General features: G+C 42.5%; 1 protein-coding gene across 1 annotated transcript in view; it reads left to right on the top strand.

The window, feature by feature from the left end:
- Positions 1-10,295: 10,295 nt before the first annotated feature.
- The window catches only part of LOC140736214 (Schwann cell myelin protein-like), a 30,666-nt gene continuing 17,544 nt past the window's right edge, over positions 10,296-23,417 (top strand). Inside the window, exons 1-3 of the mRNA XM_073062160.1 lie at positions 10,296-10,954; positions 12,369-12,746; positions 16,363-16,665. Of these exons, the coding sequence (XP_072918261.1) occupies positions 10,786-10,954; positions 12,369-12,746; positions 16,363-16,665 (850 nt within the window). The 5' untranslated portion in view covers positions 10,296-10,785. The remainder of the gene's footprint in view (positions 10,955-12,368; positions 12,747-16,362; positions 16,666-23,417) is intronic.

The raw sequence follows: 23,417 nt of genomic DNA, 5'->3' as shown, positions 1-23,417 counted from the left end.
ACGAATGATCCATCAAAATATCGTACTATACTTATTTACAAATGACATAAATTTGAAGTACGGCACATCCGCAACTAATAACCATTCATTTACATGTCCACAATACACGTAAGGAAATCTTAGAGGATGCCATAAGTGAAGCTATATTATCAATCGCTATGAAGGTACTACTTCAAGGTTATTTCCCAGCTCAATAAGATGGCTACAAAAACATTTATGGAATGCTTCTTTTTTTTAACTTATATCGCGGCACTCAGTTGAAAAGTCAAGAGGCTATTTTGTAACTTTATGAAGTTCCGTTTAGGACTTATCTGGAGTATTGCACTCAGTTCTGACCGTCTAGGAAAGATGCTGAGCACTTGGATGGTGTGAAGAAGAGGTTTACCAGGAAACATGGTTTAGAGGGCACGTGCTATCTTGAGAATTTGAAGAATCTTGGACTGTTTTTTCAGGAGTGGCGGAGTTCAGCAGGGAAACTGAGTGGAGTTTATACCAGTATGATAGACTTAGATCAACTAGACAACAAGAATCTGCTTCCGTGTTGAAATGCAAACACGAGGAAATCTGCACATGCTGGAAATTCAAACAACACACACAAAATGCCGGTGAAACACAGCAGGCCGGGCAGCATCTACAAGGAGAAGTACTGTCGACGTTTCGGGCCGAGACCCTTCGACAGGACTAACTGAAAGGAGAGATAGTATGAGATTTGAAAGTAGTGGAGGGAGGGGGAAATGCGAAATGATAGGAGAAGACCGGAGGGGGTGGGATGAAGCTAAGAGCTGGTAAGGTGATTGGCGAAAGTGATACCGAACTGGAGAAGGGAAACGATCATGGGACGGGAGGCCTCGGGAGAAAGAAAGGGGGGGAAGCACCAGAAGGAGATGGAGAGCAGGCAAACAATTAAATACGACAGTGATGGGGTAAGAAGGGGAGGAGGGGCATTAACGGATGTTTGAGAAGTCAATGTTTATGCCATCAGGTTGGAGGCTACTCAGCCGGTATATAAGGTGTTGTTCCTCCAACCTGAGTTTGGATTCATTTTGACAGTAGAGGAGGCCATGGATAAACATATCAGAATGGGAATGGGACGTGGAATTAAAATGTGTTGCCACTAGGAGATCCTGCTTTCTCTGGCGGACCGAGAGTAGGTGTTCAGCGAAATGGTCTCCCAGTCTGCGTCGGGTCTCACCAATATGTAAAAGGCCACACCGGGAGCACCGAACGCAGTGTACCACACCAGCCGACTCACAGGTGAAGTGTCGCCTCACCTGGAAGGACTGTCTGGGGCCCTGAATGGTGGTGAGGAAGGAAGTATAAGGGCAGGTGTAGCACTTGTTCCGCTTACAAGGATAAGTGCCAGGAGGGAGATCGGTGGGAAGGGATGTGGGCGACGAGTGGACAAGGGAGTCGCGTGGGGAGCGATCCCTGTGGAAAGTAGAAAAGGGGGGGGGAGGAGGGAAAGATGTGCTTGGTAGTGGGATTCCGTTGTAATAGGCGGAAGTTACGGAGAATTATACGTTGGTCCTTCAGGCTGGAGGGGTGGCAGGTGAAGAGAAGGGGAACCCTGTCCCGAGTGGGGTGGCGGGAGGATGGGGTGTGGGTAGGCGTGCGTGAAATAGGAGAGATGCGTTTGAGAGCAGAATTAATGGTGGAAGAAGGGAACCCCCTTTGTTTAAAAAAGGAAGACCTCTCAATTGTCCTGGAATGAAAAGCCTCATCCTGAGAGCAGATGCCGCGGAGACGGAGGAATTGTGATAAGGGGATATCATTTTTGCAAGAGACAGGGTGGGTAGAAGAATAGTCCAGGTAGCTGTGAGGGTCTGTAGGCTTATAGTAGATATCAGTAGATAAGCCATCTCCAGAGATGGAGGCAGAAAGATCAAGAAAGGGGAGGAAGGTGTCGGAAATGGACCAGGTAAATTTGAGAACAGTGTGAAAGTAGGAGGCAAAGTTAATGAAGTTAACGAGCTCAGCATGCGTGCAGGAGGCAGTGCCAATACAGTCGTCGATGTAGGGAAGGAACAGAGGGGGATGGATACACGTATAGACTTGGAACATGGACTGTTCCAAAAAGCCAACAGAAAGGCAGGCATAACTGGGACCCATGCGGGTGCCCATGGCTCCACCCTTGGTTTGGAGGAAGTGGGAGGAGCCAAAGGAGAAATTAATGAGAGTAAGAATTAATTCCGCTAGACGGAGGAGAGTGCTGGTAGAGGGGAATTGGTTAGGTCTGGAATCCAAAAAGAAACGAAGAGATTTGTGACCGTCCGGGTGGGTGATGAATGTATCTAGGCACTGGACGTCCATGATGAATATAAGGCGGTGGGAGCCAGGGAACTTAAAATCATTGAAAAAATTCAAAGAAGATAAGAGTCACGAGCATTGGTGAGAAGAGATTGAACAAGGGGGGATACGACTGTGTCAAGGTATGCAGAAATGAGTTCAGTGGGGCAGGAACAAGCTGAGTGGATAGGTCTACCTGGACAGGCTGATTTGTGGAGCTTGGGTAGGAGCTAGAAACGGGAAGTGCGGGGTTTGGGAACTATGAGTTTGGTGGCAGTAGAAGGGACCCAGATCTGATAAGGTTGGTGATGGTATAGGAGACAATGGCCTGGTGCTCCTTAGTGGGGTCATGATAAAGGCGTAAATAAGAGGAGGTATGAGAGAGTTGTCGCCAACTCGGACGGTCTTGAAGCTTTTCGCTTCTTTGTAGATTCCAGACCTAACCAATTCCCCTCTAACACTACTCTCCTCCGTCTAGCGGAATTAGTACTTACACTCAATAATTTTTCCCTTGGCTCCTCCCACTTCCTCCAAACCGAGTGTGTAGCCATGGGCACCGGCATGGGTCTTGGTTATGCCTGCCTTTTGGTTGGCATTGCGGAACCGTCCATGTTCCAAGTTTATATGGGTATCCATCCCCGTCTTTTCCTTCCCTACATCAAGGACTGCATTGGTGCTGGTCCTGCACGCATGCTGACTCGTTGACTCAATTAACTTTGCCTCCAACTTTCACCCTGCCCTCAAATTTACCTGGTCCATTTCCGACACCTCCCTCCCCTTTCTTGATCTTTCTGTCTCCATCTCTGGAGATGGCTTATCCACTGATATCTACTATAAGCGTACAGACTCTCACAGCTACCTGGACTATCCCTCCTTCCACCCTGTCTCTTGCAAAAATGCTATCCGTTCTCACTGTTCCTCAGTCTCCGCCGCATCTACTCTCATGATGAGGCTTTTCATTTCAGGACGAAGGAGATATGTCTTCCTTTTTTAAACAAAGGGGCTTCCCCTCTTCCACCATCAACTCTGCTCTCAAACGCATCTCTCCCATTTCCCGCACATCTGCTCTCACCCCATCCGCCCGCCACCCCACTCGGGATAAGGTTCCCCTTCTCTTCACCTACCACCGCACCAACCTCCAGGTCCAACGTATAATTCTCCGTAACTTCCGCCACATCCAAAGGGATCCCAATAGCAAGCACATCTTTCCCTCCCCCCTTTCTGCTTTCCGCAAGGATCGCTCCCTGCGCGACTATCTTGTCCACTCGTCCCCCTCATCCCTTCCCACCGATCTCCCTCCTGGCACTTACCCTTGTAGGCGGAACAAGTGCTACACTTGCCCTTCCTCCCTCACCACCATTCAGAACCCCAGACAGTCCTTCCAGGTGAGGCGACACTTCACCTGTGAGTCGGCTGATATGGTATACTGTGTCCGGTGCTCCCGGTGTGGCCTTTTATATATTGGTGAGACTCGACGCAGACTGGGAGACCGTTTCGATGAACACCTGCGCTCGGTCCGCTAGAGAAAGCAGAATCTCCCAGTGGCCACGCATTTTAATTCCACGTCCCATTCTCATTCTGATATGTCTACCCTTGGCCCCCTCTACTGTCAAAATGAATCCAAACTCAGGTTGGAGGAACAACACCTCATGTACCGGCTGGGTAGCCTCCAATCTGATGGCATGAACAGTGTCTTCTCAAACTTCCGCTAATGCCCCTCCTCCCCTTCTTACTCCATCCCTGACATATTTAGTTGTTTGCCTGTTCTCCATCTCCCTCTGGTGCTCCCCCCCCCCCCGCTTTCTTTCTCCCGAGGCCTTCCGTCCCATGATCCTTCCCCTTCTCCAGCTCGGTATCACTTTAGCCAATCACCTTTCCAGCTCTTAGCTTCATTCCACACCTTCCGGACTTCACCTATCGTTTCGCATGTCCCCCTCCCCCCACTACTTTCAAATCTCTTACTATCTTTCCTTTCAGTTAGTCCTGTCGAAGGGTCTCGGACCGAAACGTCGACAGTGCTTCTCGTTATAGATGCTGCCTGGCCTGCTGTGTTCCACCAGCATTTTGTGTGTGTTGTCCGTGTTGAAATGCTTATTACCAGAGTGCATGCATGGAAAGTGAAAGAGGTAGCTTCAAAACGGACAGGAAGTGCAGGGCTTACTCAGAGCGCGGTAGATGGCAGGAATTCACTGGCTGGTAAGGCGGTAGAGTCAAATACATTATCGGGTTTTAACAGACTTTTTAGATAAGCACATGGATGTAACTAAGATGGACATTGTGTAGTCAGGACGGACCAGTTTTCTGTATCTTTTATTTACCTTTTAGCTGGTTCGCCGAGCACTCTGGTTTGAAGAATTAGTTTCCCTCCTGAACTTTTTCTATATTCTATGAGGATCAACACTGCATCTTCCTTTTATCCTCACACTTCTACAGCTACTGTATTTTCCACAGTAACTTTCAGATATCTATAGCAACATCAAGTTTGTATTGGCGGCCAGATTAATACAACACTCTTACACATTCCTATCCACCTAATTGATTGGCATTACTACCAGCATAGGTCCCAGTACGAAATTATATTTTTAAAAAAATCTTTTTGTTTTTTCAAATCTCCTGCGCAAAACTAAGTTTGGGAAGATTTTGACCGGATGATATTGCAGCAATTATATCTTACGAAGATACACATGCTAACATGATCTGGAAATTGTCATGTCCTTTGGCATGTCCCACCACATTTGTTTAAACTTACTCCAGCCTGGTAACGACCTGAAAATGCTGCAGAAGTGACGTTTTTTTTTTCTTTCTTTGTTATTTCACATTGACAATTTAAATTCCAACGGCCCCAGCTGTACAGGTAGGCAAAAACCAGAAAAAAAACAGCGATTATTGTGTACTGGTAGGCCCAGAGAGACGATATGTGTATCTAGAATTTCATTAATAATTCTTTCATGCAGCAAAATTTCTACCCGTTAGCAATCCTCAAGGACTTTTGGAGTTAAAGACTGTAAGTGTTCTCCGGTCGACAAAATTGCTTCGATGGACCAGTCTTTTTGCTTTTTTTTTTGTTTATTTGGCGTGTGTATCTGTTAAATTTCCGGTGTGAGCACACAGAGCCTAGTGTATTACATGCATCTGAGTGAGCGGAAATTGCAAAATTCTACGACTTATCTTGGCAACATCTCTACACATTGCAGCAAAGGAGTGAAGTGGACTTTCCACAGGAAGCTTTTCTGCGATACACCATAAGCACACATATGAACAGTTAAGTATCTTCGGAATCAAAAGTGAATATTAATGAGATATTGGCTCTCATTGATCATATTGGATTATTTTTTTTAAAGTTTCAAATCATAACGACCCTTTCCCTCGGAACACTACTTTAACTGCAAGACGACTCCACTCCTTCTGGAATTATTGATTACAATTTACGAAAGAGCTTATTTCACAACGAACATAGCAACAATATTGGAGAGATAACACTGACTGAGAGTTCACCGCATCGTGTGATTTGACGGTGAAGAAAATCGGAACGCAGAAATCAGCAAACGATTAAAGCAACTTATCATCGCTCTGGCACAACAGTCGTGCAGCGGTCTGGAACAGAACTAATGACGTTCTTATTTTGTCGTTGAACGCGTGCTGCTTGGTTCACTGCTCAGTTACAACAAAAACAGGTCTTATGAACGGAATTCTAGATTAAGCAGTTCTTCATCTAATTATTGACACTTTGGAGTCCGCCTTGTCATATTTTCCCTGTCTTCCGTCCGCCTGAGTAACTTTATGTTAACCATTAACAAAATAGTATATCGATCATTATACTAGGCCGTTCTTTCTTGTTTCGCTAATGACTGTTTTTTTGTTATTACTTGTTCACAGTTTATGCGTTTCTGTGGAAGTTCCAGGGAATCTGACGGCAGTGTATGGACCCTGTGCGATCTCTCTAGTATATGTGTTCGGTCAAAGCACAATGACCCGCAATACACTCGGTATTTTTAAAGCGGCGGTACACCTCTTGATCGGAGATTCTTGGTTATCTTTGATTCCAACTAATGACAGAATATATCTCCTGGATGCTGGCTAATAAGGAAGTGTTTTTTTTTTTACTGGTGAATTAACGCAGAAATAATGTTCATTATGGAAAAGTAGTGTCAGCAAACATCATGAAACAGCTTACAACTTCAGACTACGCAGCAGGAACACCCGGGCAGAATCATGCTGGTAATGCCATCATTTCAATTTCATCTAAGTATTCCATGAACATGTTGTATGCTTATTGCACCATCTTCATCAAAAGTTAAGAAATAATCATATATCATAAAGCATCCATTTAAAAATACATGGGAAAGGTCGGTGTAAAAATGTGTGTATCAATCATTTTCTCTTAAACCATCGGTACGTGCTTTCGCGATTTATATTAAACGTCTATAAGATAGACTGGCTTAGTGAATTCAGGCTTTATCTCCTGCAATGATACCAGGCTGAACCTATTTCTTCTAACCGGGACTTGGTGAGTCAACAATCTTGTTTACTGCGATGCACGCTGCACACTGTCCGATAAGCGTTCCACAGTAAGTTAATGTTGAAATGGAATTTCACTAACCCTTTGGTCAGGTAAAAAATAAAAGAAATTAAATTAGATTTTAAATAATTTCTTCTTCTTTCAGTTATCCCAAGATAGTTTACTGACGGTTACTTGTTGAAGTAAGTTCCAATTCTATTAACACAACTTATTAACATTGTGAGCAAATATCTGAATTTCCAGAATCGTGGAGTCTGGAATCTAGAGAGTAGTTCTACCGCTTTACTTGTCCTTCCCGACTACAACGTATCCATTTGTATTAAGCAACTTACCTCCATGATTCTTTCAATCACACCAGCCTCTCCTGATTCTTCAGTTGCACCATGGTGCTTGCTTTCTCTGTTGACATAGTAAGGTAACGTAGCACTTCATTCTTCATTCAGTAATTATTTTGCCTTATACACAATCAACGTACTGATGCAACAAAATTGAATATTCATTAATGGCATGCAAAACGAAATTTATAACCACATATCGGTGCATCTGCTGATGACAAACAGAGATACTAACGTGATTTACCAATGTAATAACCTAGCCCTCCAACCAAACGTGATAACCAGCGACATTGGATTACTACTGGTCTTCTGAAGTCTGTTGTGTGATCTATTCATGTTAAGCTGACGGGGGTTGCGGGTGTACTCGCACTTTACGAGGCGCTATTGTAGTCACACTGGCATAAGCAATATGTCTTCAATTTCGTCAGGACTAACTTAAAGGAGAGATGCTAAGTTTTTTTTTCTCTCTCTCTGCCCAGCACTCTGCCTGTTCTCCATCTCCCTCTGGTGCTTCCCCCCTCTCCCTTTCTTTCTCCCGAGGCCTCCCGTCCCATGATCCTTTCCCTTCTCCAGCTCTGTATCACTTTCGCCAATCAACTTTCCAGCTCTTAGCTTCATCCCACCTCCTCCGATCTTCTTCTATCATTTTGCATTCCCCCCTTCCCCCCACTACTTTCAAATCTCTTAGTATCTCTCCTTTCAGTTAGTCCTGACGAAGGGTCTCGGCCCGTAACGTCGACAGTGCTTCTCTTTATAGATGTTGCCTGGCCTTCTGTGTTCCAGCAGCATTTTGTGTGTGTTGTTTGTTGTTTGAATTTCCAGCACCTTCAGATTTCCTCGTGTTTACCTTTAATATAACCATGTTTTTGTAGTCCGATATAGTTCTGAAAGCCTACTTTATAGAGTAATTGAAAGGTACAGCACGTAATCTGGCTCTTCATCCCTGTAATCGGAGCAGAAACCTTTAAACTCCCTTATCAACAAGGGAGTTTATCAACAAGCACCCGGACTACAGCCGTCCATACCTCTGAAATGCACCTTTTCAAACTTCTCTCAAAAGTTTACGTGGAGACCGCGTGCATTCCTGGCAATGCCGGCGCTTTCCAAATCACACGATAAGACTTCCCTTAAGCATTTTGCCAGTCACCCTTAAATATGGACCTTTTTTTACAGTTACAGAAAAAAATCACTAATATAAGCCTGCCTGCATTTACCGTATGTGTCCTTCATAATTTAGTACACCTCTATCAACTCTCCCTTCATACTTCGATACCACAAGAAATAAAGGTTCGCCTATTTCTTGTTTCATTTTAACTCATATCCTCCAGTTCCAGTGAACATCCTTCTATTCCTTCTCTGAAATCTTTCACATTACTTGAATCCCCCTGTAGCCAGTTGACCAACTCTGGGCACTGCATTTCAAATAGGCCTTCAAAAATGTGATTTTTTTAAAACCCTATCTGTCTATGACGCCACTTCCAACATATTATGCACCTACATATCCAGATCACTTTTTTAGCCGCACATCAGTTAATAAAATTTGGTACGCCACGGATGGAACACTCAGAGTTGGAACATCACAAAATCGCCATCTTAGACACGTTTACTCCAGGACTTTTAACTGTTAACACCTATGGAACTACGCAACTGTCTCAACATTTGAAATGTTTTACTTTTTAAAATTTTTAATCATTTACATCTAATTCAGTCTTCTTCTCATTGAAGACAGTTGCAAAAATATCAATGTCGTTCGTTTACAGAAAATTAAAATTCAGCAATATTTGAACTCTACCAGAAAGAAGGACAGGAGGGCATGAAAAAGTTTAATTTATTGAATGCCTCAGAAGTTTGGATGAATCGCTTCAATCTACTTTGAAACTTGCATTATTGAGTGCTTCATTTAAATAACTTCCTTTTATAAGCAGAGACACCGCGGATCTAGTGCCTGGGCAACTTGTGCCGGGCGTCAGCTGCCGCTAATCTGCTCAATTCATCACAGTTGCTCTTCCTCATAGTTTGAATTCAGATGGGTTCATGATTCAAGTTTCAAGAGTTGGAAGCGCCGACGATGAATATGAGCGTGTACCTTCAACGTTCTCATTCATTCCTATCCATGGTCCATGAAGGTAAACAAGTGGGATTTGAAATTAAATATGCTGATATCGGATATACTGCTCAGAAACGTCTTTTATTGAACGTTCTGTTTGAGAAGTTTTACATCATTTTCCAAAATAAACTGTTAGTTACATGTAAAAAATGCCCTGGTTCACATCTTTATTGTTTTGCTGCAGGTATTTAATTTAGCAGGTCTGAAGGAGCTGCTGTTCTGCTGTAATCCTGTAGGGTTATATTTGAAGGTAAGGGATGATGTGGAATTTGTGCCATCTAATTAGCGGGAGGTTTCCTTGGTGAGAGACAACAAGGTTGGGCTTGGGTTCTTTTTTACCTTCAAGAGGAGATGCAGAGATATGACGCTGGGGAGTACCAGTCGTAACATATGATCCGTTTGTCTGAGATGGATTGCAAGCGCTTTTCGCAAGGTGGTGCTTGCTCTCATGCTGACCGCGGGCCGAGCGCGTGAATGGCAGGGAAGTTCAAGATGAGCTCCTCCAATTTGTACAGATTGGACTGTTTAATTAAAAGGGACCCTTTCATCGTTATTATTCTTTACAAATCCTTCAGTTAAGATTCAAAAATATAGTTCCTTTAATCGTATGTAATGCACTATCTGTTATTTTGAGCATTAAGTTGTAACAGGGTAACAAATAACACAGCATCCGCAAAAACCGATGTTTGAGATGGAATGAAGCGCGCTTCAATCTCACGGGTTTGGCAGCGCCGCAGCTTGTCTTCCCTAGACTTACGCAGCCAATGAAACTGGAGTTTTTCCAAACATTTCATCCGTACTCTTTTATAATTAAAATGATTCTTCCTGTAAACAAGATTATGCATAGGCAGATAGTTGTTTTGTTTTCTCTCTTTCCGTCCAGTCGTGATTATGAATTTGATTCGAAAAGTTGTCTGAACACTTACTTCCACAATAACTGGAGTGTTGAATAACGTTAGGATATTTTTCATAGAACACCCTTCTGCCAGTTAGCAATTCTACTCGATCATCAAGAAGCACTTAGTTGGAACATATAAGGGCTGTCCACCCCACGAATTGGTTTCGATGGTCCACAAATAGCATGCATAGCTGTTACATTTCCGCTGTGAGCACACAGACCGCTGAGTTCTGCGGTATCTGTGTGGGTGAAAACTCCAACCTACAACGACATATTTAAACACTGCAAATGAGAGCAGCATAGCAGTTTTTCCACAGGAAGCTTATGTACAATAAACCATAAGCGCACAATTCAACTGCTAACTATCATCGTAACCAAAAGCAGAAGATGATGAGATATTAGTTCTCAAACTTGATACTGTTTTAAAGATTTCAATTATCACAATCCATTCCAATGTTCAGAATCTGAATGGCTTATAGGTGTGTGGGTTAATCTGGAGAACAGGGCATCAACTGCAGAATGACTAGACTCATTCTGGACCTGTTAATTCAATTAAATAACAACGTTATCTTGCAAAGGACGTTGTAGCATTGGTGTCAGGATACGACTGACTGAAAGATCAGCGCACTGTGTGAAATGGATGGCAACCGAACACAAAATTCAACAAGCGATTAAATCAAAGCTTCATCTTTCAGACGAAACCAGACGAGCACCGGTCTGGAACGGAACTGATGGCGCTCTTCTTTGTCCTGAACTGCACACAGCCATGAAGGACTTCGTGTTAGTCGCACTGCTCATTTACACGAAAGGTATGTTTTTAATCACATAAATGGAATTCCGTTTTGTAGAAGTCTTCATTTAATAACTGTCAGCTCGGGAGTGCGCTGGATTATTTTCCCTGTTTTCTGTCCGCCTGAGTAATACTGCACTAAGTATGAACGGACTGGTTTGCTGCTCATTTTGTTTGCAAGTTCGACTATAAGACCATAAGACCACAATAGATAGGAGCAGAATAATTAGGCCCGTCGAGGTTAGTCTGCTATTTCAGCAAAGTTGACCAATTCTCTCTCCCAGAACCAATCTCCTGCCTTCTTCACCAAAAGTCTCATGCCGCGATCAATGAAGAATGTATAAATCTCTTCCTTAAATATAGGTGAATACAAAGCCTCAACAACAGCATATAAAAACGTGTTCCAGAGATGTACTATTTTCTGGCTGAATAAATTCCTCCTGATCATTCTAAACGGAAGCTCTTCTTCTCGAAGGCTGTGTTCCTTGTGCATAGTTTCACCCACCACAGGCATCATCCTCTCTAAATCTGTTCTATCGAGGCTTTGAGCCCTCTCCAGTGCCAGTATTTCCGTTCGCAGATATGGGCTCCAAAACTGATCGCTATACTCTTTAGGGAATCACCAATACTCTATAAGCTTTAATGTCATATGTTAGTTTCAAATTCTAGTGCACTTCAAATGAATACTGACCACAGTGGCCTTCCTCACAACCGACTGAACATGTAATTAATATTTAGGAATTTCTGCAGAAGGACGCCTAACGCATATACTGACTCAGTTTTTTTTAATGAATTTTCTTTCTATTGGAAAATAGTAAACCGTTTTTCTTTCCTACCAGATTGTATGACCATACACCACGACCGAGTAAGTGTATGGAACATTGGAAAAAATGTTGAATTTCCCCATGGGGATGAATAAAGTATCTATCTATCTATCTATCTATCTATCTATCTATCTATCTATCTATCTATCTATCTATCTATCTATCTATCTATTACTTCATTAACCATTTTACTAATTTGTGTAAGTCCTTCTCTATCCCTTGTAATTGGTCAAAAATGTATCCCCATCAATCTATTATAATATGGTCCGCAGACTTTGCAACAAAGCCATCATTTCCGTCATTGACATCTAACGTAAGAAGAAGTGGAACAAACTCAGCCTCCTGTGGAACACCACTAGACACTGGCAGTCAATCAGAAAATGTTCTCTTTATTCCTACACTTTGCCTTCTGCTAGCCAGACACTGCTTTATCCATGCTAGTATCTTTCACGACCTGTCATTGCCTCATGTATGGCACCTTGACAAGGCATTCAAAAAATATATGTACACGCAATCTAACGATTCTCCTTTGCGGGTTATACATTCAAATAACTCTAACGGAGTTGTTCCTGTTGTTTTCAGTTATTTTTTTTATATTTTATTTTTTAGGTACCCATAGTTTATGCGTTCCTGTGAAAGTCCCGGAGAAGCTGATGGCATTGTATGGATCCTGTGCCGAGATCTCCTGTACATTTGGTCAGCAGAAGGGATATAGAACCGAACGCGCTCGGTGGTTGAAAGGGGGTGGTGATCCTCTTGGCCCACGAGTGTCGGTTATCTACGACTCCAGTGAATCTCAGAATATATCCACGAAGCTAGCAAGCAGCGGAGTGTATTTTACCGGTGACTTAACGCAGAATAATTGTTCATTACGAATAAATAGGATCAACAAACACGATGAAACTACTTACAGCTTCAGACTGCGTAGCAGAAACCCCGATGGGGTATCATGTGATTCGACTGGAAATGTCAGCATTGCAATTATATGTAAGGATTGCTTCTTATTTGTATGTCTATTATACTGTTTCTAACAAATATAAGGTATAATCACGTGGCATAAAATACACGATAAAGCTGACGTGGAAAGTTAATGCACGAATGTGCAGACAAACTATTTTACTTACACAGAGGGTTTGGCGCAAAGGGTTTTTGCTAAAAGACTGCAAGATGGAGGGGCTTTGGAGCACATTAGTTTGACACTTCAATATGAGGCATATTATGGAAATATAAAAAACGTGCAAGCGGAAAGTCTTTAGTCTAACATTGTTTCCAGCATATCTCAGACTTTCTAATCAGAAGGGCTTGTTCCCAAGCAGCAGTTTTAACTATTCCATGCATATTTTATTAACTGAAAGGAATTCACCTAATCGTTAGTTCACGCCACGAGATAGGACGGATGTGCTGATGCCTAGTGGTGAGGAGGGGGATGGAGGTGCTGTCTGCTGGAATGATCCCCAACTAATGAGGTACTCTCTGATGGAGACCCGGTGCAACAACAGTTCTAATACCGCGAAGCAACATAGCAAAATTCTTCATAGACGTTGCATCTTAGGTGGATATTCAAATGGTATTTCATTAACGCTACAGTCAAACAGTGAGATGAAAATAATTAAATGAGAATTTAAATCACTTTTCTTACTCTTTCTGATCATCCGAGATGGAATTCCGATAGTTATTTTTCGAAGGTCGCTCTCGATATACTGTCACAACTCCTTACAATTGTGAGTACATCCGTGAAATTTGTTAACTTAGCAGCAGTAGTTCAACGCAATACATTATATAGAAGAACAAATCAAATAATAAATCAGTACAGCATCTTTAGCAAGCATTGATATTCTAATTCATCAGATTTCTTGGATGTTTGAAGATTAAGCATGTTCTGTCTCTGCCGAAATGTTGTATTGTATGCTATTCCGTACACTGCGACCGTTCTATTGTGCAGACCGACCAAATCAAAGTACCAGATTTCACACATATTTAGCAGGATGGTGACAGAAGAGAATTTACTGATCTGAAAGGTCTTTAGGAAAGTTTTAGAAGGATGATGTCAAGACTTAAAGCAGTGAGCTATAGGGGAAGTATTGGCAGATTAGGAATTCATTCTTTGAAACATGAAAGGATAAGAGGTGGTTGTATAGAGGTGTTTCTAAGTCACGAGAGATATAGATCCGGAGAGAGCGCTCATTCGTTTCCCTGAATTCGGGATCTAAAATACTCCAGGTAATAGAATAAGAACATAAAAAATACAGTTTGTACGTTGACATGATATTTGAAAAGGGCTATAAACTTAAAGCGACGGATTGAGATTAGCTTGGATGCGAGTGCGCAGTCAGCAGGGAGGAGCTGGGTCAAAGGGCCAGTTTGCCTGAAATATATGTTTCCATGACTGTATCAGCTGCTTATTCGCACTGCATTGCTAGAAATAAACAACACGTGTCAAGTATAAAATTGTCTTCATCATTTTTGTCCCAGTTTCTACTTATCCACTTGTCCGGAAACACTCAAACAAAATGGTTGCTACTTCGGTAAATAATTAATATCTGCAGTTCTCACGGCTGATATTGTTCCTGGATCAGAAAGCCGAGTTCTCGATTTCGCTCCGATTCTTGTCTGTCGGATCTTAATATTTTCAGTCATTTAAAATGAACAAATGTTTCACACGTAACTCACATTGTGTTGTTAATTCATTTACCGCTCAACCCTAAGAGACTAGAATATTAGAAAACAAATAAATGAATATCTACAGATGCTGGAAGTCTAAACACTATAAAAATGGTGGAGGAGTTAAGAGCTGAGAAGCTGATTAGTGTAAGAGATATAGGGCTGGAGAAGGAAGAGTCTGACAGGAGAGAACAGAAGGCTACGGAAGAAAGAAATAAGTCCCGGAGGGAGACTTGCAGAAAAGACGAGAGAGGGAAAAGCGTAACTGGAAGGTTTTGTGGGGGATCTGGCGCATTGCAGGCCATTACCGGGGGTACGTGAATCATTGTTCATGTCATCAGGTTTGAATACACCGACAGAATATAATGTGATGTTCCTTCAAGCTGGGGATAGCTTCATCACAACAGTAGATGAGGCCATGAACTGACGTGTCAGAATGTAAAGGGAAATTAACATTAATATGGGAGGCCATTGGGTGAATTCCCAACTTCTTGTGGAATATCAGAAACGTCATTTCACTAAATCTGACCCAATCTACCCAGACGTATCAGACTGCCTATCATATCATATATTGAGCGGGATGACTGTAGAATGAGGAAGGACTTTAATGTACCTTAATCTCTCTTTTCCACTGGACGCGGCCTGATGTTACGTGTTTAGGAGATTTAGATTTAATTTTTATTTCTGTTAACGTAAATTTGTTTTTAATTCAAATATGCCTTTGAAGGATTCGACATAGACTTAAAGAAAAGTTCAACCAACAAATTGGCCTTTCGACCCATCTAATCCTTGTAGTCATATTTAAGTAACCTGGTCCCATCGCCAACATCCCGGACGGTAGTCCTCGGTACCAAAACCATGTAACTAACTAAACGTTTCCCGAAAGCTGACGTCAAGCTCACATGCATCGCTTGTGTTATCAGCTAGTTCCACAGGTCACGACCCTCTGAGTGACGTTTTACATTGTTTCTCATAAATTCTTCACCAGTAACCCTTAACCCACGACCTCCAATAGTGATGACATGCAACCTCAAAGGTAGAAGCCTTGTATCTACCCTTCCCATACAGCTCATTGTTTATTATACCTCTATCAAATATCTCCCCAGACTTCTATGCCCCAATGACTGAAGTCGCTACCTATTCATGTTGTCTTTATAACTCATCTGTTCCAGTCCCGGGAAACAACCCCTGCAACTCTTATACGTATGCAGCTTTTCAACTTATTTGCAACTTCTCTGTACGTAAGTCACCGAAACGGCACGCGATATTACCAATTAGGCCTCAGAAATTGCTTTTACAACTTCAACATATCATCACATCTCTTGCTCTCACTATTTTGATTTATGAATGTTTATGTATCAAAAGGCTTCTTTACGAACCCCCATCAACATGTGACGCCATTTTCACGGAATTATCGCCCTGTATTCCCAGAGCCCTTCGTGCTGCTGTATATTGGCCAACAGATGGGATATTCACAGTTAAAATATTCACAGGATATAACCATCATAATTCAAGCAAGCCTGTTCCACAACTGTTAAACAATCTTCTGACACGAAACAAGTGGTTCAGAATTCGCTAATGACTATTTTTTAATATCTTCATGGAGTCGCATTTAATCTAGACTTCTGCTCTTTGAAACGATATGTTTGTACTTATTCGTTATACCTAAAATATTGTTGTCGTTCGTTTGCCGTCCCGTGGAATAGGTGACGAAATGTAAGTTTGGTAGGAAGACATGTAATCACGTGGGGAAGTCCCTTTCAAATTTAGTTTGAAATCCCTGTTAAGTCATTTAACAAATTAACACTCGCAGAAGGAATGACCGGATGACATGAAAAGTACAATGCATTTAGTGTCTCAGAAGTCTGGAAGATTCGTTTCCTACAATTTTGAAATTTGTGTAAATGAGTCATTCATTTAAACGATAATCTTTTCTGTGCAGATTCACCGATGATTTTAAAGACTGGGGACTTTGTTGCCGGGCGTCTGGTTCAACTGACCTGCTCAGTTCGTCATAGTTGTCCTTCCTCTCAACTTGAATTGAAATGGCTTCATAACACGTCCCTCCAGGCAAATATTCAGGCTTCAAAAGAAAGTGGAAATGCAACTGATGGATCTACAAAAGTTTCCGCCACATTTTCGTTCATCCCATCAATGGCCCACGATGGTAAAAATCTGGCATGTGAAATTAGCGGTGTTGGCGTTCCGCTTACTGCTCAAAAATCTCAGCTACTGGACATTCAATGTGAGTACTTACCCATTTTTATGCAATGAACTGTTAGTATCATTCCATACATTCTCTAATGTAATAAACAAAGGCTAGTCCTGAAAAACACTTGACACTTCCACGTCGGGTCTGATGCATGGGCTCAGAGGGAAATGGTAACGGGTGATCTGATGGCCATTGTACTTTACATATAGTGTATAAAATTTCAGGTTACAAATGTTTCAAAAGTGGCAAATAGGGATGTAATGCATGCATTGTTTTGAATGCCATACATGGACGCAGAGAGGACATTTTTTGATTTTATCTTGCGAGGCTGAATCGGGAGTTCCGGAAACGGACAATTGCATTCACTATGATAAGCTTATTTTGTAGGCTTCTTAGTGACCCTTAGGAAATATCGGAACAGCTACCTAGCTGATCAGGGGACGATATTAATAGAACACTATTGCGGCAGCGAATGACTTTTTATGTCCACGGTATTGAATGGAATGGCATTATTTCCAAGTTCCTTGATAGGAGATGTTAGATATATTCCGGATTGTTTCTTTTGTCACGTACGCTGTGATGGGTTAAAGAACCAGCAGAAATGGAAAACACATTGGACATTGGAGTCTGGTATTGCTATAAACTAATAATGTTTATTAATAACTACGCAATACAGTAATATAAATGCAAATACATTGGAACAGGTTAGCACTGATATATATACATATACACACACACACATAAATGTATACATATATAAGAGTAGATAGGCAAAACTAGGCTCTTTCTAAACTAGGGGTAAATGGGTACAGTGTTACGATGATGTAGAGAGTTACTTTCAATTCATAGTATTTAGTTGAGTAGCGTTGGAGAGACAGAGAGAGAGAGTTGCAAGGTGATACCCTCGATCTTCCCTTTGTGGTCTTCCGAAATCCAGTTGTTATCATCGACTATGACTATACCACGTACGACCGTTCTTCAGTGATGGAATAATCACCCAGGCGAAGGTGGACACACAATTGTTTTCCCCAAAGGTGGCACATTTTCACATTGTGAGAACAACTGATTGATTTCCCCGAATTAATCCTCCAAAAACCTTACCTTCCATATGGTTGCAGCAAAGCTCGTTCAGTGTCCGAAACTGTGTGTCTGTCTGTGTAACAGCGCACCTGGTTTTTATCTCCACATGTTGGACACCAGCAGTCCATCAACCTACTCCGCCCTCTTTCGGCAGGAACGTTAACAAACAGGCAATTGACCTCCTGGAAAGGTAAACAATTTGCCGAGAAACCATAACGTCAATCTTTCGAGCAGTTTCTGTCTCTCTCCCTCAATGATCTGGACGCCTCCTTCTCTGTCTCTCTTAATAGCAGCACAGTCCATAGGGTCAATTCTGGACACCGTTCCAAACTAGGGTTACTCGTGACATTTTAAACAATAACCAGCAAGCATATGGAAGTGGTAGTTTAGACTTTGTAATTAAACAATAGTGTGGCACATTTACCAAAGATTAATGGCTAAGATTTAATGAATATTGAAGTCGGTTGTTGTTTTCGTTTCAGTTTTAAGATAGGTATGGATAAAGATAAGTCGTTGTCATCTCCCAAAGTGGGAAACTTAGGTGTGGCTAATTACAACAGTAATAATTGCGAAATCAGTAAAGTAGCCTGGGACATGCTGACGTCAATTATCTACTAGGAAAAGGGTTTCTGTGTCACGTTGCTGACAAAATGAGCGAGTTCCCTCCAGGTCACGAATGTTTAGACACCAGCGCTCTCTGAAATTGTGCAATGAAAGAGATCCGCAAATATGCCTTGGCGCTTGTTCCTTTCAGTTCATACTTTATCAGTGCCTAGTTTGCTAATGATTGTCAGAAACGTTTAGCATAGCTCCCTGTATAGAAGAGCTGCAACATCTTTTTTGATCCAAATCTGTGTCGTCGGTATATTCAGCATGCGGTTTGGGCCTTATTACAGCTACTATCATCAGTATCTGTTTTCTTTATGACAACAGTAAATCCCTCCACTGTGCAATCGAATTCACCGAAATCGGTGTATCTGATGAAATGCAGAATGAATAGCAGAATCTTGAATTTGAACGTATGGAGTTCAAAGGGAAACAGCCTCAGAGCCTTTGAAAAAATAAGTTGGAAAAAAAAAACAGGGCCTGAATGATAAAACGTCATGTACTCAACAGAAGCAAAGAAATAATTCGCCGGGCCTTGGTCATAATCTTGTTCTACTTATTTGCCAGATGAGTAGTTCCAGAATATCAAAGAATAGCTAATGTTTTTGTTTTCTCTTGTAATGAACGCAATCGGGATAATCGTGGGAATTAAATACGTATTTTTCCCCCGGGAGGGCAACCAAAGGCAGGGGATTGGAGGATTCTTAGCAACACTATTATCCAACGTTTGGGTAAGGATATTTTATGATGTTGAGAATGGTCCTGTTACAAAATTATCAGGATAGTCTTGAGAGCGGAATTTGGTTCATCACGAACCTGATTGATAATTTCGATAAAATTAGAAAACACATAGAAACATAGAAAACCTAGAGCAAAATATAGTCCCTTCGGCCCAGAAACTGTGCCGAATATGTCCTTCCCTTAGAACTACCTCGGCTTGCCCATAGCCCACTATTTTTCAAAGCTCCATGTGTACTTCCAGGAGTTTTTTTTAAAGACCCTAATGTTTCAGCCTCTACCAGCGTCGTCGGCAGCCTATTCCACACACTCACCAATTTCTGCGTACAAATCTCTCCCTGACATCTCCTCTGTACCTACTTCCAAGCACGTTAGAACAATGGTCTCTTGTGCTAGCCATTTCAACCCTGGGGAAAAAGCCTCTGACTATCCACATGATCAATGCCTTGCATCATCTTGTACACGTCTATCAGGTCACTTCTCATCCTCGGTCGCTCCAAGGAGAAAAGGCCGAGTTCACTCAAACTATTCTTATAAGGTATACTCCCCAATCCAAACAACATCATGGTATATCTCATCTGCACCCCTTCTATGGTTTCCACGTCCTTCCTGTAGTGAGGTGACCAGAAATGAGCACAGTTCTGCAAGTGGTGTCTGACCATGGTCCTATACAGCTGCAACATTATCTCCCAGCTCCTGAACTCAATCCCACGATTCATGAAGACCAATGCTCCGTCTGCCTTCTTAACCACAGAGTCAATCTACGTAGCAGCTTTGAGTGTCCTACGGACTCAGACCCCAAGATCCCTCTGATCATCCACACTGCCAAGAGTCTTGTCATTAATGCTATATTCTACCATCATATTTGAACTCCCGAAATGAACCACCTCACAGTTATCTATTGAACTCCTTCTGCCACTTCTCAGCCCATTTTTGCATCCTATCACTGTCCTGCTGCAACCTCTGACAGCTCTCCGCACTATCCACAACACCCTCAATCTTTGTTTCATCAGCAAATTTACTATCCCATCCCTCCATTTCCTCATCCAGGTCATTTATAGAAATCACAAAGAGTAGGGGCACTAGAACAGATTCTTGAGGCTCACCAGTGATTACTGTCCTTTATGCAGAATATGACCCGTGAACAACCAGTCTTTGCCTTCTTTGGTCAAACCAGATAAGGTACAAACAAAGCAATGTCCTTTTGGATCCCATGCCTCCTTAGTTCCTGGATAAGCCTTGCATGGAGTACCTTAACAAATGCCCTGGTAAAACTGATATACACTACATCCACCTTCATCGAGGTGCTTTGTAACATCCTCAAAAATTTCAAACAGGCTGGTAAGGCACGACCTGCCTTTGACAAAGCCATGCTGACTATTTCTAACCATCTTATGCCTCTCTAAATGTTGGTAAATCCTGCCTCTCAGAGTCTTCTCCGTCAAGTTACCAACTACTGAAGGAAGACTCACTAGTCTATAATTTCCTGGGCTAGTGATAAGGGAACAATATCGGCAAACATCCAATCCTCGATATCCTCTTCCGTCCCCATTGATGATGCAAAGATAATCGCCAGAGGCTCAACGATCTCCTCCTTCCCACAGTAGACTGGGGTACATCCCGTCCGCTCGCTTCCGGTAACCTATCCAACTGAATGCTTTCTAAATCCTCCAGTATATCCTGTTCCTTAACATTTACATGCTCAAGCTTTTTAGACCGCTGCAAACCAACCCCACAATCTCCAAGATTCTTTTCGGGAGTGAATACTGAAGAAAAGTATCCATTATGTACATGCCACCTACTCCATTTCAATGCACGCTTTTCCACTCTCACACTTCTTTGGTCATATTCTCTCACGTCTTTTCGTCTTTCTCTTCACATACTTGCAGAAAGCATTGGGGGTTTCCTTCATATTTTTCATCACGAGCCTCTCATGGCCCATTCTGGTTCTCCTAATTTCATTTCATATGATCCTTCCTGCTAGCCTTATAATCTTCTAGATCTCCATTATTACCTATTTTATTAACCTTTCGTAAGCTCTAGTTTCATTTTTGACTAGATTTACAACAGCCTTTGTACACCACGGTTCCTCAACCCTACCATCCTTTCTCTGTCTCACTGGAACGTATCTACGCAGATCCCCAAGCAAATGTTCCTGAACAACGTCTGTTTGACTTCCTGCCTGACAGCCTCAAATTTCCGCTTACCCCAATTATTTTTTCTTCTTCACATATTTGTTCCTATCTACCTGCAGTGTTATGGTAAAGGGGATAGAATTGCGATCACTTTCTCCAAAGTGCTCTCCCACCGAGAGACCTGGCACCTGACCAGGTTAATTTCCCAATACCGTATCAAGTATTGCCTCTCCTCTTGTAGGTTTACCTACATATTGTGCCAATAAGCCTTCCTGAGCACACCTAGCCAGCTCCACTCCATCTAAAACGCTCACTCTAGGGAGATGGTAATTGATATTCGGAAAATTAAAATCTCCCACCACAACAACCTTGTTATTATTACTCCTTTCCAGAATCTGTCTTCCTAACTACTCCTCGATGTCCCTGTTACTATTGGGTGCTCTATAAATAATACCCAGTAGTGTTAATGACCCCTACCTATCCCTAACTTCCTCGCACAGAGACTCCATAGATAATTATTCCTTGATTTTCTCCTTTTCTGCAGCCGGGACACAATCTCTGATCAACAGTGAGAAGTCCCCACCACTTTTGCCTGCCTCCCTGTACTTTCTGAAACATCTAAAGCCTGGCACTTGAAGTAGCCATTCCTGCCCCAGCACAATCCAAGTCTCTGTAAGGGCCACGACATCATAGCACCAAGTGCTGATCTACAGTCTAAGTTCATCCGCATAAATTCATAAAACTCCTCGCATTAAAACAGACACAACTCAAACCATTGGTCTGAGCGCGTCCCTTCTCTATCATCTGCGTATCCTCCCTTTCTCACCGTTTCCAAAATGTCTCTATTTGTGAGACAACCTCCCTCGTCTCCGTCAACTCAGTTCGGTTGAAACGAACCCGCAATTATGGTTTAACCTCCCTGCATTAGCCTTTGCAAAACCTCCCCGCCAGGATCTTGGTCTCCCTTAGAATCATGTGCAACCAATCCCTTTCGTAAAGGTTACACCTGCCCGAGAAGTGGTCCTAATGGTGTAGAAATTTGAATCCCTACCCCCCTACTCTAAACCCTCAGACACGCGTTCATCCTTCACCTCAATCTGTTCCTATACTCACTGTCACGTGGCACAGACAATAATCCAGAGGTTACTACATTTGAAGTCCTGCTTTTCAACATGTCTGCTAACACCATGTTGTCTGTTTTCAGGACCTCCTCTGCTTTCTACCTATGTCGTTGGTACCAATATGTACCACGACCTCAGGTTGTTCTCCATCCCACTTCAAGATATAATGTTTTTCCCTACTGCGGTCACTTTGCTGAACAGTTAACTGCCGGTTAACTGTCGGTTAACTATTACTTGGATTGCACTACCTGTATGTATAATCTATATTTTCATTTATATTTATCATTACTATTGTTATGAGCAGAGAGACAACATCTGCCGGAAGTAAATTTCTTGTGTGTGCATAGGTACTTGGCGATTAAAGTCGGATTCAGATTCTGATTCTGATCCTGGAACCCGGGAGGCAAACTACGATCCGCGTTTCTTTCGTGCATCAACAGATTTGCCAATCTGACCCCACAAACTATAGAGTCCTCTGTTACTGCTGCCATCTTCTTCTTTTCCCTTCCCTATCGAACCACAGGGCCAAACTCTGTGTCAGTGGCGCGTCCACTTTTGCTTCTTCCAGATAGGATGTCTCCACCAGCTGTACTCAAAAAGTATTACTTATTGTTAAAGGTGGGGACATCCACTGGGGTGTTCTCTAGTATCTGCTTCTTCGCCATTTCTCTCTTGACTTTTACCCACTTATCTGTCTTCCCAGGCCCCGGAGTGACTACCTGCATATTGCTGCTCTCCTTCATCTCCTCACTCCATCATCCCTTAACCAGACGAAGGTAATCGAGCTTCATGCCTAGTTCCGTATGTGATCCTCAAGGAGATGCAGCTCGACGCATGGCCCGGAGGCTGGGAGTCTCCATGACATCCCATGTTTGACACCGAGCCCATCAACCAGCCTCAAACTTATACTAAGCAGATAACGTACCTCGTCCGCACCGTTTACGGCAGTAACCCAGTTGAGCGAAAGCACTCGTACTCTGTTTTCCTCCACAAGTATGCCTGCACCGTGAAGCTGTTTTCTTTTTAAATTCTCCCGCTGTTCTCACTGACCGACCTCCACTCGCTAGAGCAGTCATGCTCTGCTCAAATAATTGTGATTGATGTG

The sequence above is a fragment of the Hemitrygon akajei genome, chromosome 1 (assembly GCF_048418815.1).
Source record: "Hemitrygon akajei chromosome 1, sHemAka1.3, whole genome shotgun sequence".
In the NCBI taxonomy this organism is placed as follows: domain Eukaryota; kingdom Metazoa; phylum Chordata; class Chondrichthyes; order Myliobatiformes; family Dasyatidae; genus Hemitrygon; species Hemitrygon akajei.
This window is presented reverse-complemented; position numbering and strand designations above follow the sequence as displayed.